Source organism: Ascaphus truei, chromosome 1, assembly GCF_040206685.1.
Source record: "Ascaphus truei isolate aAscTru1 chromosome 1, aAscTru1.hap1, whole genome shotgun sequence".
In the NCBI taxonomy this organism is placed as follows: domain Eukaryota; kingdom Metazoa; phylum Chordata; class Amphibia; order Anura; family Ascaphidae; genus Ascaphus; species Ascaphus truei.
Genome location: NC_134483.1, coordinates 54070502 through 54085507, shown reverse-complemented (window position 1 = coordinate 54085507; position 15006 = coordinate 54070502). Strand labels below are relative to the sequence as shown.

The 15006-nt window shown below is 44.3% G+C and overlaps 1 protein-coding gene across 2 annotated transcripts in view; it reads right to left on the bottom strand.

The window, feature by feature from the left end:
- The window catches only part of WDR70 (WD repeat domain 70), a 344061-nt gene that overhangs the window by 61904 nt on the left and 267151 nt on the right, over positions 1-15006 (bottom strand). For both annotated transcript variants that reach the window (XM_075588451.1, XM_075588456.1), the window contains 2 exons: positions 7252-7351; positions 2172-2256 (listed from right to left, as the gene is read on the bottom strand). In XM_075588451.1, coding sequence (XP_075444566.1) covers positions 2172-2256; positions 7252-7351 — 185 coding nt within the window. The remainder of the gene's footprint in view (positions 1-2171; positions 2257-7251; positions 7352-15006) is intronic.

The following is a 15006-nucleotide window of genomic DNA, read 5'->3' as shown; positions in this document are numbered from 1 at the left end:
GAAAAAGACGTGTGTGTGTCAAGTCTGCACTATTGCCAACAGTCTGTTTATAAGTGGGTATAAGGACATTCAGAATGTGCATCTAGAGACATCAGATCAAACAATGGTAAATTACTAGACATTGATAGGTCTTTCATTGTATATCAAATGAACAGTCACCACATCCGAGATGTCAGGATATTAGAATAGCAGCTAATATTTCTTTATTAATTGTATATAGCTGCCTGTGAACAAATTTAGATTGTAGGCATACAGTATAAACAATATAAAACATGGTACTGTATAATTCAGAAATATTCATAACAGTAAACAGGGAAAGAGGAAATTCTTCACAAAAGAATAAAAACTCTTGTACTTTCACGTTCATTTCAAGGCAAAGGTGGATTTCATTTTCAAGGCAACCCCTCCCCCCCCCCCCCCATTTATCATCCTCATAGTCTACAGCTCTTCCTAACTCTCCTCCTGCCTTCCTCGACTCCTTTACCTCTGTCATAGAGGATGTCGCTGCCGATCTCCTCTCCATCTACCACCTGCCCTCTTGAACCCATTCCCTCCCATCTCCTCAAACGTCTCGCTCCCACTCTAATTCCTAGCCTCACACATTTTCAACTCCTCCCTCTACTCTGGTACCTTTCCCACTGCCTTCAAGCACACAACAGTTATACATTTACTTAAAAACAGTAAGCTTGACCCTAGCTGTCGCTCTAACTATTGACCTTGTCGCCCTCCTGCCTTTTGCCTCTAAACTCCTTGTCTTGTATTATCTCGCTTACTCCATTTTCTCACCACCTACCCTCTCTTAGACCCTCTACAATCTGGCTTCCGCACTGCTCACTCAACGGAAACAGCCCTCACCAAAATACCTAATGGCCTCCATGCTGCCAAAGACAGAGGTCATTACACCCTGCTTATATTACTCAACCTCTCTGCAGCCTTTGATACTGTGGACCACCCCTTTCTCCTTCCCATTCTACATACTCTTGGTATCCGTAACAGAGCTCTATCCTGGATTTCCTCTCACTTCTCCCATTGTACTTTCAGTGTAATTTGCTAACACCTCCTCCTTCGATCTCTCTGTCCGTGGACCTCTTCTCCCATTCTTTCTCGGTGACCTTATTACATCTCTTGGGTTTAAATATCACTTCTATGCCGATGACACAAATTTATCTTTCAACCCATTACTCTTGCTGTACAGACCAAAGTCTCTGAATGTCTCCCAACTATATTATCCTGGATGGCCCTCCCTCCACTCAAACTTAACATGTCCAATACGGAACTTCTCATACTTCCTCCCTAGTTTGGCCCTACTACATCCTTCTTACTATTGGCAGAAGTATCAAACACCCAGTATTACAAGCACGCTGCCTAGGGGTTACATTTGTCTCTGCCCTCACATTCACAATGTAGCGAAAACCTGTTTTTTTCCCCTCCGTAACATTGCAAAGATACAACCTTTCTTCTGTTGCTCTACTGCCAAAACGCTAACACATGACCTCATTCTCTCCCATCTCGACTATTGTAAAGTTTTACTGTCCTGTCTTCTTGCTCTCACCTTTCTCCCCTACAATCTATCCTAAACGGTGCTGCCAGAATCACTGTACTCTCTCCTAAACCTGTCTTGGTGTCTCTGCTGCTGAATTCCCTCTCCTGGCCTATTACCTCCCGTATCACACACAAAATTCTCCTCCTCGCTTTCAAGGCTATCCTCTCTTCTGCCCCTCCTTACATCTCAGTACTAATTTCTCACTATACACCCGCCCGACTCTTGCGTTCTGCTCAAGGTTGTCTTCTGACTACTTTTATATTTAAAGCCCTCTCCAGCCTAAATCCTCACTCACTGCCCCACACCTCTGGAATGTCCCCACCCCCTCAATATCCGATGAGTAACCTCTCTCTGAACACATTAGTGTCCCACCAACACAAAATGCCTCAGGCTAAGTCCTGGCTATGCCCCTGCATGTGATGCTGAAACAGAACAGAAAACCTATTTAAGTACCGTAGGTAAAATAATACAGTACGAAAATGTTATTGGTGATGCTAAAAGATGTTGTTCGAACTAGTAATGCCAAGGTTCGGGTTGGCTCGGGGCTTATTGAATCCACAATTTTTTAAACAGGTGACAAGTTTTCAACATGATTAAAACAGAGCATAACCGCATCTGAAACGCTTACATTGAGAAATAGCTGGATAAACCAGAGGCTACATTCAGGGGCTTCTTAAAGTTCCTTATGTCCCACGTTTTTAGAGAATCATCTCCTGAAAAATATGGAAGTGTAAGATTGCAACATTAGAAATATAGAACCAGGTGTTTAGAATATATGATCAAGGGGTTGAGAAATGAGAAATTGCATAACAGCTGCCTCATTTATCCAGGATGATATATACTATAGTTGCTTTAATTTTTAGGACTTTGCTTTAAAATGTTAGTTCCTGGAAGTAAAAATAGTTAAATGTAAAAAGAAAAGAAAAAAGAAAGCAACCGTGCGAGAACTTGCATTCCAAATGTTTAGTTGAAGTCCGGCAATGTGAGATACACAGAGCATAAAAACATCTTCATGCACTAAATGTTTCACTAGAGATAAACTACACATCTGTGCTGATCTATTATCTGTAACTGACACATTTATAGTGGGGGGAAAGGGAAGTGGGGGGGGGGGAAAGGGGAGTGGGGGGGGGATGGAGAGCAGTGGGCATATGTATTGTCATAATGTATGTGCATGCCCCCCCCCTCCTGGTTCGGCGTGTGGTCGTTCCCCGTGACTCGCCCCCCCCGTTCCCCATGACTGGCGGCTCGCGGCTCGCTCCCACCCCCCCGTTCCCCGTGACTCGCTCTCCCCCCCGCCCCCTCCCCCCGGCGCCCGCTTGGTCCCCCGATGTGCCGTCCGGCTGAGCGGCGGTAGGAAGCGCCCTGTGTGGGCCTGAGGCGGGACGCGCAGTGGGCCTGAGGCTGATGATGTGCCGTCCGGCTGAGCGGCGGTAGGAAGCGCCCTGTGTGGGCCTGAGGCGGGACGCGCAGTGGGCCTGCGGCTGAGGCGGGACGCGCAGTGGGCCTGAGGCTGAGGCGGGACGCGCAGTGGGCCTGAGGCGGGACGCGCAGTGACTTACCTGAGGGGGAGGTAGCACCGGGGAGGTAAGGGAACGGCTGGGGTAGGAGGGCCGCGCTTCCCCTCCGTCCGGAGCCGGTGCAGGGCGGCGCACGTGATGGGGGACGGACGGACAGAGGGGGGGGGTGGTGTGTGTGTGTGTTGAGGAGGGTGGAGTGTGTGTGTGTGTGTGCGTTGAGGAGGGTGGAGTGTGTGTGTGTGTGCGTTGAGGAGGGTGGAGAGTGTGTGTGTGTGCGTTGAGGAGGGTGGAGAGTGTGTGTGTGTGCGTTGAGGAGGGTGGAGAGTGTGTGTGTGTGTTTTTTTTTTTTTGCCCGTCACTCCGCCTCAGGCCAATGAGAGGTGTGCGGGGGCGGGCGGCCCAAGGGACCAATGAGATTTCCCCTAGGGACACCGGACATCCAGGCAGGCATACAGTGCTTTCACTAATATAGTATATAAGACACAGCGAACACACAATCTGCTCTTCACATTGCCAGATATAAAAAAGGGGCGACTAAGGTTATGTCAGTGGAGGAAACGCTCCCCTAGATCCTCAACCCTTATATTGTAGGTCTGAAAGCCCATGCTTCTCAATGCACTGCAGTCGCCTCTAGCACTGAACGGGTCAACCAATCACGTAGCTTAATCTACACATTTAGCAGGTTTTTGTACAACTCCATGCACATCTGTGTTAATTGGTTGTTTTCCAGCGAACTACTCTAACTTGAATTTACGTTACTTTACCACTCTGTTTTTGGACAACACACAAATGAGTCAGTCTACAGTCACATAACAGTGTTAAGGAAGAAAAAAAAATCCTTCCCAGGAAATAGTACAATTGGATGATTTCCCATCAATAATTCGCCTTATCCGCATAAGATTATTTTCTAGGCATGTAAAAGTGGAAGTTTTTAATCAGGGTCATGAAAAACTCATGGGCATGCCAACATACCTGGACCTAATCAAATCTTTATAGTTTCATTTATTCTGTATTCTATATTGGACAGCCACCCTATTATGACATATTTTGACATATGAGGTGTATATGCTGTTACTGTTGTCCACATTTTAGGTGGAAGCAGGCTTGTGGTTAAAAAATAATCTCAAATTAATGCACAATTTGGGGCATCACAACTATTTCACTAATATTTATACGAATACCAAAAACTATTTCACCAATATTATCCAAAAGTAGATTACTGCATCTACTATCACAGGCTAAACCAAGAATAATACAGAAAGAAAATTGGTGCAATTTATCATTATAATAATAATAATAATAATAATTAAGTAATAATCCCCGAAGAACAGGGCATTACTGGCCAATAATGCCCTGGCTGGAAGAGTTGAAGGCCTGAGGCGAAGCAGTAATGCCCTGTTCTGAGGGGATTATGACTATTATAAGCTAAATGTAGACTTTTTTCATAAATAATAGACACTTTTGTATAGTTAAATAGATTTTTTTATTAAAATAAAATGGTAAATACATGAAACCACCTCTATATTCGCTTACGCTGCAGATATCTATATCACACACTGCCGCCCCTCTGTGTACACACACACACACACACACACACACACACACACACACACACACACACACACACACACACAGCAGCAGCTCAATACACACAAACTGCTGCTACACAAACACAACAGCACACCACACACAACACAGCAGCTCTACACACACAGCAGCTCCACACACACACACTGGAGCTGTAGACACATAACACAGCACCTCCTCTACACTCAACACAGCACATCTACACACACACAACACAGCAGCTCTACACACACAAACTCTGCTGCTACACACACATGCTACACCCATAAACCCTGCTGCTGACACTGACACACATACAAACACACAAACACACACATACACACACACACACTGGAGCTCTATACACACACACACACACACACACACACATCAGCTCTGCACACACGCAAACTGCTGCTACACATACAACAGCACAACACACACATACACACTGCAGCCACAATAAAAAATGCAGCCACTTACTAAACTTTGCACTCCCCCCACCACCACCTCTACACACAACACAGCACCTCTACACACACCCCACCTCTATACACAACACAGCACCTCTACACACACACAACATACTCATAAACACACACAACCTACACACACAACACCTCTATACACACACACAAACTGCTGCTACACACACGCTACACCCATAAACACTGCTGCTGACACTGTCACACACACACTGGAGCTCTATACACACACACAGCACCTCTACACAGATATACAACAGCACAGCACACACACACTGCTACTGACACTCACACACAAACTGCAGCCACAAAGAAACTGCAGACAGTCACTTACTTATTTGCTTTGCAGACTCCTCTCCCCCCCCCCATTCAACTGAATCTGCTCAGAAAATCTCAGTCAGCTCGGGAGGAGTCAACCCGTGGCTGATACGTCCTGACCAATCCCCTGCCCTGTCTCAGAGCTGTTACTTCAATCAAACCAATCCCCTGACCTGTCTCAGCTGTTCTGAAAGCTGATTGGCTGGAAATAAACACATTGAAAACTACACATTCTGCTGCTTAAATTCCGGGCATTACTGATTGGATAATGCCTGGAATTTTAACCAATCGGAGAGCAGGGATTTCAATAATGCCCTGAATTTACCAGCTTTAGCCTCTAATAATAATTACACTTTGTCAATGCTAACAAAAAAAACAAAAAAAACTCCAAACCACAATAACTCAGTCTTTCCCCGACCTCATTGGGCCTAAAGCAAAATGTCTCCAAATGATCTTAGCTGGGATATTCTTCCAAGATGCCAACGGTCCTTACGCATCTACCGCTACGTCAGAGTGGAAAGGTTTCTCTTATTTTTATTAACATATTGTGGGCATAAATGAAGTGTAATTTATATAACCAAGATAAATTGCATCCATCAACTTTCTTTTTACTCCTGGTTTGAATTTATGGTTGCCCACTTGTCAGTAGAGTCTGAAACACATTGCAATGCGGCACAGCTCACATGGCACTATAAGTGTTATTGGGCTGTTCTCCGAGATGTAACATTTCAGTTCATGACTCTGTTCCATCTGATGTTGGACATGTCACTTTTTTTCTGTTTCTGGAACGGTGTAATTATATTGAGTGGAAAGTGAGACAACATATTACAGCAAAAAAACAAAAATGCCCAAAGCTACTTCCATTGTGACAAAAATACACAGTGCAATACCTATATATCTCTTGTAAAAAGGGTTATTTAGTTTAACCCATTGGCCAAAGCATCTTAAGGCTGCTGCCACTTACAAGGCATGACCGAAAGCAGGTCCTAACACTCACCTGGGTTAAAATTCTTATTTACCTGTAAAATTGCAGGAAGAATGATCACATTGGATCTGTCATAACCTGGCAAAATGAAACTGACCTGCCAACTTGGAAAGTGGGGTGGGGCAAGCTTAAACCTTGGGGGAGGGCACTACCAACCCATGAGCAACTGAGACCAGCTGCACACAGTTAGCGAAATACACAGATTCCCAACAAGCTCTGAGAAACCCCAACCATTACCACATAATATATATATAGAGAGAGAGAGAGAGAGAGAGAGAGAGAGAGAGAGAGAGAGAGAGAGAGAGAGAGAGAGAGAGAGAGAGAGAGAGATAGAGAGCTAGCTTGTTGGGAATCTATGTATTTTGCTAACATATTACAGGTTTGGTTTCATTCACCATATTCTTATACAGTAACACACATATAGATATTTATGACAGTGCTGGATGGAGTTGTACTGTACCATATTCCAGAGCAAGTGACATGTCCATCTGGTACTGAAGCAGCATTGGACAGAACATGGTTATAGGTGGCACATGTCAGATAGCCTCGGCTCTCTTCTAACATCAATCAACGTTTACAGAATAAGGTTAGCAGTATAGGATAGATGCTATTAAAACACTCTGAAAATAAACTCAAATTAGGTGGTGGAGGTAATATTTCAATTCTCTGTAACAAACTCAATTCTTTACCTGGATTATTTGTCCCTATATAGTGCAGCGCTATGCAAGAATCCAATGTGCACAACACACTAATAGAAAATTACGCCAGTGTAAATATAATGCAAAGGAAAGCACTACCACAAATATTTTACAAACTAAGCGTATTGGCACTTACCTCCTCGAGTGGCAAGGACAGTTGCACCGTAGGAGAAAGTCACACATGAAGTGTCAGTATTTGGGGCATGTGCCTGCCTGCATTGGAACTTTGTGTGGACCTGGAAAAAAACAAGTAATATACAGAATTACTCATGAATGCAGTTTAGGTTCTAGCCATCTATAGAAGAGTGCAGGGAACCGGTGCATCAGACATGAACAAGTCCCATATAGAAATAAAGATCTCCGCTAGGACCATTCCATTTACAACTGTATATAAGATTTCCTTAATAGGGATGGGGACATCTATATACTGTAGTGTCTGCTCCTGAATGGAGCATGTGATTTGGTGTCACTATAATAGGTTGCAATGATCTAGGATATTGCTTTCTACAGCCGCTATGATAATTAAACTAGTCAAAGAATCATGAAACATTGTGCTATTCTCCTCAAAGCTACTGATTATCTGTGGATACGTGGAACAGTCTTTCAAAAGAAGTGGTAGACAGCAAATACAGTCTATGTATTAAAAAAAAAAAAAAGGCTTGGTATAAACATCACAACCCTACGAGAGATAGAACGTTTCAGGAAATGGTAAAGATTCTGCCAGAGACTGATTTGGTAACAATAGTAAATGTGGGTACCAAATGGTCTTATCCATGGTCAATATTTATGTTTATATGTTTAGGGGAAGTGTCTCTATTATTCCTGATAATAAAAAAGCCCCTGATGACCGGCATGCCAGATCTTACTAGAGGAAACTCACTTATAGATGCATAAACTTGCCAGCGAAAATTCTTTAGATATACAACGTGTCAGAACAGGATATACAGTAGTCCTCCGCCTCCATCCCACTTTGGCAGTCTCATTTTTTGCCATGTGGCATAATTACTAGTGGTACAAGGGCAACAGCAAGCTGGGGAATGGATCACATGCTTGTGTCATGTAAGTATTCTTTTCAGCGTTCCAATCGCCAAGGAGAATTCACATTCTCTGTCTTCTAACTAAACACGGGGTGTCATTTCTCTGTTCAACCAACCAACGCCTTAGATTGCTACCAAGATATATCTATAACAAACATGATTTCTGTTTGTACCACATGTACAAAAAAATTTTATGTAGGCTTCTGCTAATTAGGAAGGGTGTGCAATGATTAAAATCAACATTTGAAAAACAATTTCTGGATCGCTGTTAAATTATATATTTATATAAAATATGTAAATTATATATATAAAAAAAATTATTATTATTTTTAGCCTTAAGCAGAATAATGAATGTTCTCTTTGCGCTTTCATTGTATTATACTGTTCTAGTATCATCTTTCTAAATAGGATAGCAGTGGACTAATCAATTGACAAAGAATACCGTACAACATAGGGAGAAGGCTCAGTGAGTAAAGACACTGACTGGCACTGAGAGTGTGAAGCAGGGGAGCCTGGTTCAATTCCTGGTGTCGGCTCGTTGTAACCTTGGGCAAGTCACTTTATCTCCCTGTGCCTCAGGCGCCAAAAAATAGATTGTAAGCTCCACGGGGCAGGGACCTCAGCCTGCAAAATGTCTCTGTAAAGCGCTGCGTACAACTAGCAGCGCTATACAAGAACATGCTATTATTATTATTATTATTATTAACATATTGTAATGTTTACGCAAACATGACATTAAATAGCTGTGATAGTAGCTTAGCAATTAGGACACTGTCTTTGAAGCGGAAAACCCAGGTTGAATGACAGTGTCAGCTCCTTGTGAGGCGAGGGCAAGTTATTTTAATTCCTCAGGCACCAAACACCAAAAATTCGAATGTAAACTCTTGTTGGGCTGGGACACAATGTGGAACAGATGTACTAAGCTGCGTTAGGCTATTTAACCCAACGCTAACCTGAATTGACAGCAGGTTAATCGGAACCTGACGTTATTTAATATAGGTCATACCTAAAGGTAGCGTCATCACCACCCAGACTATGAAATATGGGATTACAAATATTCCAGGTATGTCAGGCAAGTTACTTTTTGTGAAGAAAATGGAAGCACGCACACGGTCTTCTGAAGATGCAGTTTAATGTGCCACCAAAGGGACCAACCTTTCGGCAAAAATTGCCTTTATCAAGGAGAGGGCTACAGGAAACACATAAATCGCCACTATATAAATACACTGATAGGTACTCACCCCTCCACGATTACTGCTGCCATGCTCCTGGATGTCGACGCCCACATCGTGACGTCAGGACACCAGCGCGATGTGGCGTGATGACGTCATACGCCACCAGGGGGGGGGGGGCACGGGTGTGAAGAGACATCCTCCCTGATGCCTGTAACAGGTGATTTATGTGTTTCCTGTGGCCTTCTCCTTGATAAAGGCAATTTTTGCCGAAACGTTGGACCCTTTGGTGGCACATTAAACTGCATCTTCAGAAGGCCTGCTTCCATTTTCTTTGCTGATCTCCTTTGGGATGTCTGGACCTCCCTGGACACAGTGCACCGGCAGATAAGTACCCCCCTCCAGCACCATTTAGCGGTGTGCATGCACTTCCACATAAGTTACTTTTTGTGCACAGGTATCTCTCCAAGGGATGTATGTGTGTGCTGGGGGGGGGTGGGGTGGGGTATTCAAGTAACTTTGGACTCTAGTAAAATGTATGTATATCTTTATTTATATAGCACCATTCAGGTACATAGCGCTGCACAATACACATGACATAATATTATAACACAATGATAAAAAGAGCTTCAGACAAAACAAAAGGAGTCACTGCCCCGAAGAGCTTACAATCTAAGTGTTAAGTATGGAGAACTTACAGAGAAAGTAGGAAGGTGCTCTGGTAAGTGCATCTGCAAGGGGCCAAGATCAGCGCATCTGAGGTGTATAGTATCTGCCAGCTGAGTTACCCATATGCTTTGTTAAAGAGGAGTTTTAAGATGGGTCCTAAAGTTGGGAGAAGTGCCAGTCGGGTATTGAGGGGAAGGACATTCCAGAGGTGTGGAGCAGAGAGTGAGGTTAACCTCTGTGTGTGTCTGTGTGTGTGTGTCTGTGTGTGTCTGTCTCCGTTAGCAACATAGCATTCAGTAGATATTTAAACCACAGCTGACGTAATTGCCGCGGTGCCGCTTGAGCAGCTGGGTCGCGTCCTCAGCTTGCATGGTAGTTCTGGGGGAAAGAAAGGTAGGAGATGTTCGGACGCTACGCTCAGACCGTGTTATAAGTGGATCCGCGTTGTAGCGGATAACACTATAACGGGGTTGAGCTATATAAGGCTGAGTCCCCGCTGGGGCTGAGCGTGCTTTGCGCTTGATGCGCTTACCTCTTTGAATGTAAATCCTGACGTTCACGCGGCGCGTCCGCAGGCACGCACGCTCTCCCAAGCCTGGTGCTTGGGGAGACAAGGGACTTTGACTTTCGAGCTCAGAGCATGGTCACATGACCCTGCTCTAACCAATGGGGAGTGAGAGGCAGGATATGCTGAGTGGAGAGAAGTGAAAGGGGGGGGGCGGAGAGAGGTTTTTTATTTTTCTTTGCACAATTTTTATTTATTTAATTTTTCTTGCCCAATTAATTGCCATTTTTGGAAAGGGGGAGGGAAAGAATGGAGACACACACAGCCCCGATCCAGCCAATGACATGCCTCTTCCCTTCATAGCCATGTTCCCCGCTCCTGCTCTAAAACATTTGCAGAACAGCAGAACGCTTATGCTTGAAGAGTTGGTGACGTCACCACAACCATGAGCTCGGTCAGCGCTAGCGGGAACTCAGCCTTAGTCTGTGTTTATAGTGGCATAGTGCTTGCTGATGCGCGCTTAGCATATATTCAGAGACCCATTATATGTTATGGTGCCATTCTGAGTGAAAGCTTCCGCTTGCTTGCTCTCGCTTGCTGAACCTCGCTCAGCTTCCAGCTACAGGCAAATCTGTGTTTCTGTGCTTGCTGGAGAGGAGGTGCGGTCATGTGACCGCACAGCCTCCAATCAGAGCGCAGCACAGAAATGATCTTACACCCAAGAGCGGCCATTGTTCCCTATGTGCTGTGCTGTGCTGTGTTGTGTGTGTGCAGTGTATGGAGTGAGAGTGCTGTGTGCTGGTGCTGTGTGTGCTGTGAGTGTGTGTAGTGAGTGTGTGCAGTGTGCTGTGTGTGTGCAGTGTATGCAGTGAGTGTGTGCTGTGAGAGTGCTGTGTGCTGGTGCTGTGTGTGCTGTGAGTGTGTGTAGTGAGTGTGTGCAGTGTATGCAGTGAGTGTGTGCTGCGAGAGTGCTGTGTGCTGGTGCTGCGAGTGTGTGTGCTGTGTGTGTGCAGTGTGTGCAGTGTGTGCTGTGAGAGTGCTGTGTGTGTGTGTAGTGAGTGTGTGCAGTATGCTGTGTGCGTGCAGCGAGTGTGTGCTGTGAGAGTGCTGTGAGTGTGTGCAGTGTACACATTTTTTTGACATTATGTTTTTTTAATTCGGGGTCCATATATATATATATATAAATATCCATTATATCCATGCATATAGGGGATATATATTAAATGAGATATATATATTTTATATATATATTTTGGATATACCTATATATATATCCTATATATCATACATATATATACACACATACATACATATCATACATACATATCCATCACACAGATCCCTGTCTCGCCTCCCGCCCCACAAGCCCCGCCTACCAGAGCACACGCTCTGTCTGATGGGCAAGGACATGAAAAGCAGCCGCTTGGTAACGAGAGGTAAGCATCAGCGCTGGAGAGCACAGCCACTCTCAACTATAAACACAGCCTTTAGTTGGTTCTGATCTGTAGCTGCTTTATTGGAAGCTTTAGAAATGTAGCCTTGTTCCCAAATACCATTGTTACAGTCTTGTTAGTGTTTAAAAACAGTTTGTTTTGGGAAATCCAATTTTCAAGTCTCAAAAAGTCAGATTGAAGTACGTGTCCAAGGTCAGAGAGATCAGGGCTGTGTGCATATACAGTAAGATTGTGTCATCCGCATTGTAACAGGGGACTTATCCCTGTTCACAAAGGTGCCTCTAATCCAGCAGTGTGGTGGTTAACTGCTGGTAGCAAATTAACTAGCACCACCTGCCTGATTACAGGTAGTAGACAAAGCCTGCCTTTGAGACAGGAAGTAACTCCTCCCTAGCTCTGACTGAGAGCTGACCTTTGGAGAGACAGAGCAGAGGTTCTTGAGTCCCAGGAGAGACTGACCAAAAGAAACCCAGATCTCTGGAGCTGAGCGGTCTTGAGCTCTGCACAGCAGAGCTGAATTCAAGACACAGGGAAAACTACTGCACCTGAAGCTGAACCAGGAAGTGAGATTTTCCCTCCAAGAAACAGATAAGACTTTTATTCTTAAGAGACTGCTTATATCTGCTTATTTTCATTCTATATGTTTTGGGGCTGCGAGAACTGCTTGACTAAGGGAGATGTGAACTAATTGCATAGGATTTCACTAGAAATACTCCCAAGTGAATGGAAGCTTTGTTCCCCCCCCCCCCCCCTGTGTTTGGATAATTTCCTGATGAAAAGGAACAGGCACAATAAAGCCTATTAAAATTTCACATTATAAAGCCTCCTAATTGTGTACCTCTGTGAACGTCCGTCCACATATGGTGTCCAAGGTGGGACAAGAGGTGTCTTTGTAGTTAAAAAGGACCGGAGAGTTTTATGTGAAATTTTTGTTATGCTTTTTTGCCTACAAACAAGTCTGAGAAACTTAGAGAAAAAAAAACCTCATGCAGCAGAGATCAGAATTAAAGGGACACACCACTGCACTGAAACTTACACTGCATTGAAACTTACAAAAACACAGATGGACTCTTTACCCCAATCCCAAGAGGAGAGAGTCTGCTGAAGCAGCTAAAACTTTATTTGCCTATCACAAAGCGTAATATGGTCATTGAAATAGGGGTCTTTGCCTTTCAGCCATAGTCAGGATTCAAGAAGTGAGTCAGCCCTTGGAAAGGGATAGGTGTTTGTTGTTTTCAAAAGTTTCGCTGAAGCAGTGAATACAGATGGTGACACACGAGTGGTACTGATTTTGCAAATAAAGGTTGCCACACCGCATAGGGCTACCAGCTGTGAATGGAGTATATGCAGTGTAAAATTGCCCTATAAAGAAAAAGGGTTTTCAAAGCCAATTGCTGAGTGTTGAGTCCACTGCAAAGAATGTTTTTTTTTCTGCAAGTAAAAAAGTATGCCTATTATTTTGGGAGCAAAACAGACACCCAAAGTGTGAAGTGTGAATGCCATAATACCCAAAGATAAGACTGAAAATTACTGAACTCAGGCAGAAAAACAAATTCTGTTGCTGAAGCGGAGGGATTGCACCTAGCAAATAAATGGTGTATAGCAAATAGACTTTTTGTTACCTAGCAACTGCACAATCTTGTATACCTGATAAAAGAAAATGCATGCACAGCACTGCTGATATTGAAAAAAAAAAAAAATTATCCAAGAAAGAAAAGTCTACAGAGATGCCTGTGAGAGCTACGACCTCTACAAGCAAAATATGCCCATCTGTAGGACTACCACAATTGGGGGTTCTAGTAAATACAGTGGCAACAGCTGCAATAGCGCCTCCTGGGGTCATGAAGAAAATTACACCTGATAGCCTAAAAATTGAGGGCAAGATGCACCGTTTCTGTAATGAACCCTACCCCACGGAAAAGTGGCCCTTCCAGTCCAATAAAGAGGAAGACATCTCTTACGGGGAACCCGAACCGAGTCACACCCACAAAACACCCCAAGAATGGTGGGGGTGCCTGAACTCGGCACGAACAGAAAAGACCGCTCCCTTTGATGACGAATATGATCAACAGGAGACAGAGCGGGAGCAGCAGATCACCCAATATTTCTGTCAGCTAAAGCAACTGCAAGAAAAGCCTGGTGTATATAATGAAGCTGCTAAAATTTCAAATGAAGATGGAGACCCCAATATCCCTGAAGGGACAGTGTCATCCAAATCAAAAAGGCGGAAAAAGAAAAGCAGTTCTTCACTTACCGTGGAAGGAACAGACACGTCCGCAGATCCTGTGGAGGAAAAGGGGGACCGAGTTGCCCTGCAGCCTAGAGAAAATGGAGAATTTGTCCCACGGTTAACCGAATATCCAGAGGGCCCAAGGCAGAAATCGTGTACCCCAAAGAAGTGTCTGTCCGGTGCCAACAGTGAGGAACCCTCAACCAGTCATCCCAGGGAAGCGGAGCCGGAACCACTGAGTGACGATCCCTTGACCAGCCCTGAAGACGCCCTGAAAATTGCCAGGCATGACTGATCTGCTCTCTGAAGAATTAGGAAGAGAGAAAAAAAAAATGCTGAGCTACAGAAGATTGTGCTCGCAATTTACTCTGTGACCAGGACAGAATTGGACGATCTCAAGACTGAGCTAGATACTGCAAATGCTGCTATTTCCGCCATGGATGAAAAGCAGAGCCAATCTAATAAAATGGTGGCTACGCTAAAGCGGAAGTATGAGGAGGCACTGAAGCAGATGACAGTCTTCCAGCAAGACGTTCACACTCTTCGCATAGAGCTGAATGCCTCACAACAGGAGGTCAACAGTGTCCAGATAGAGGTGGACGTAGCTCAGAAAGAGGTTCAGACACTCCACAGAGCACTGGATGCCTCACATCATGAGACCAACAGCTGCCGCACAGACCTGGAAGTTTCCAGAAAGGAACTACACAGTCTCACTGAGGAGCTGGACATTTCAAGGAAAACTATCCTACATCTTAACTTAGATCTCAAAGTCTCTCAGAAGGAGCTTCAGAACTTAAACCTGGAGATGGAAGTCTCACGCCAGG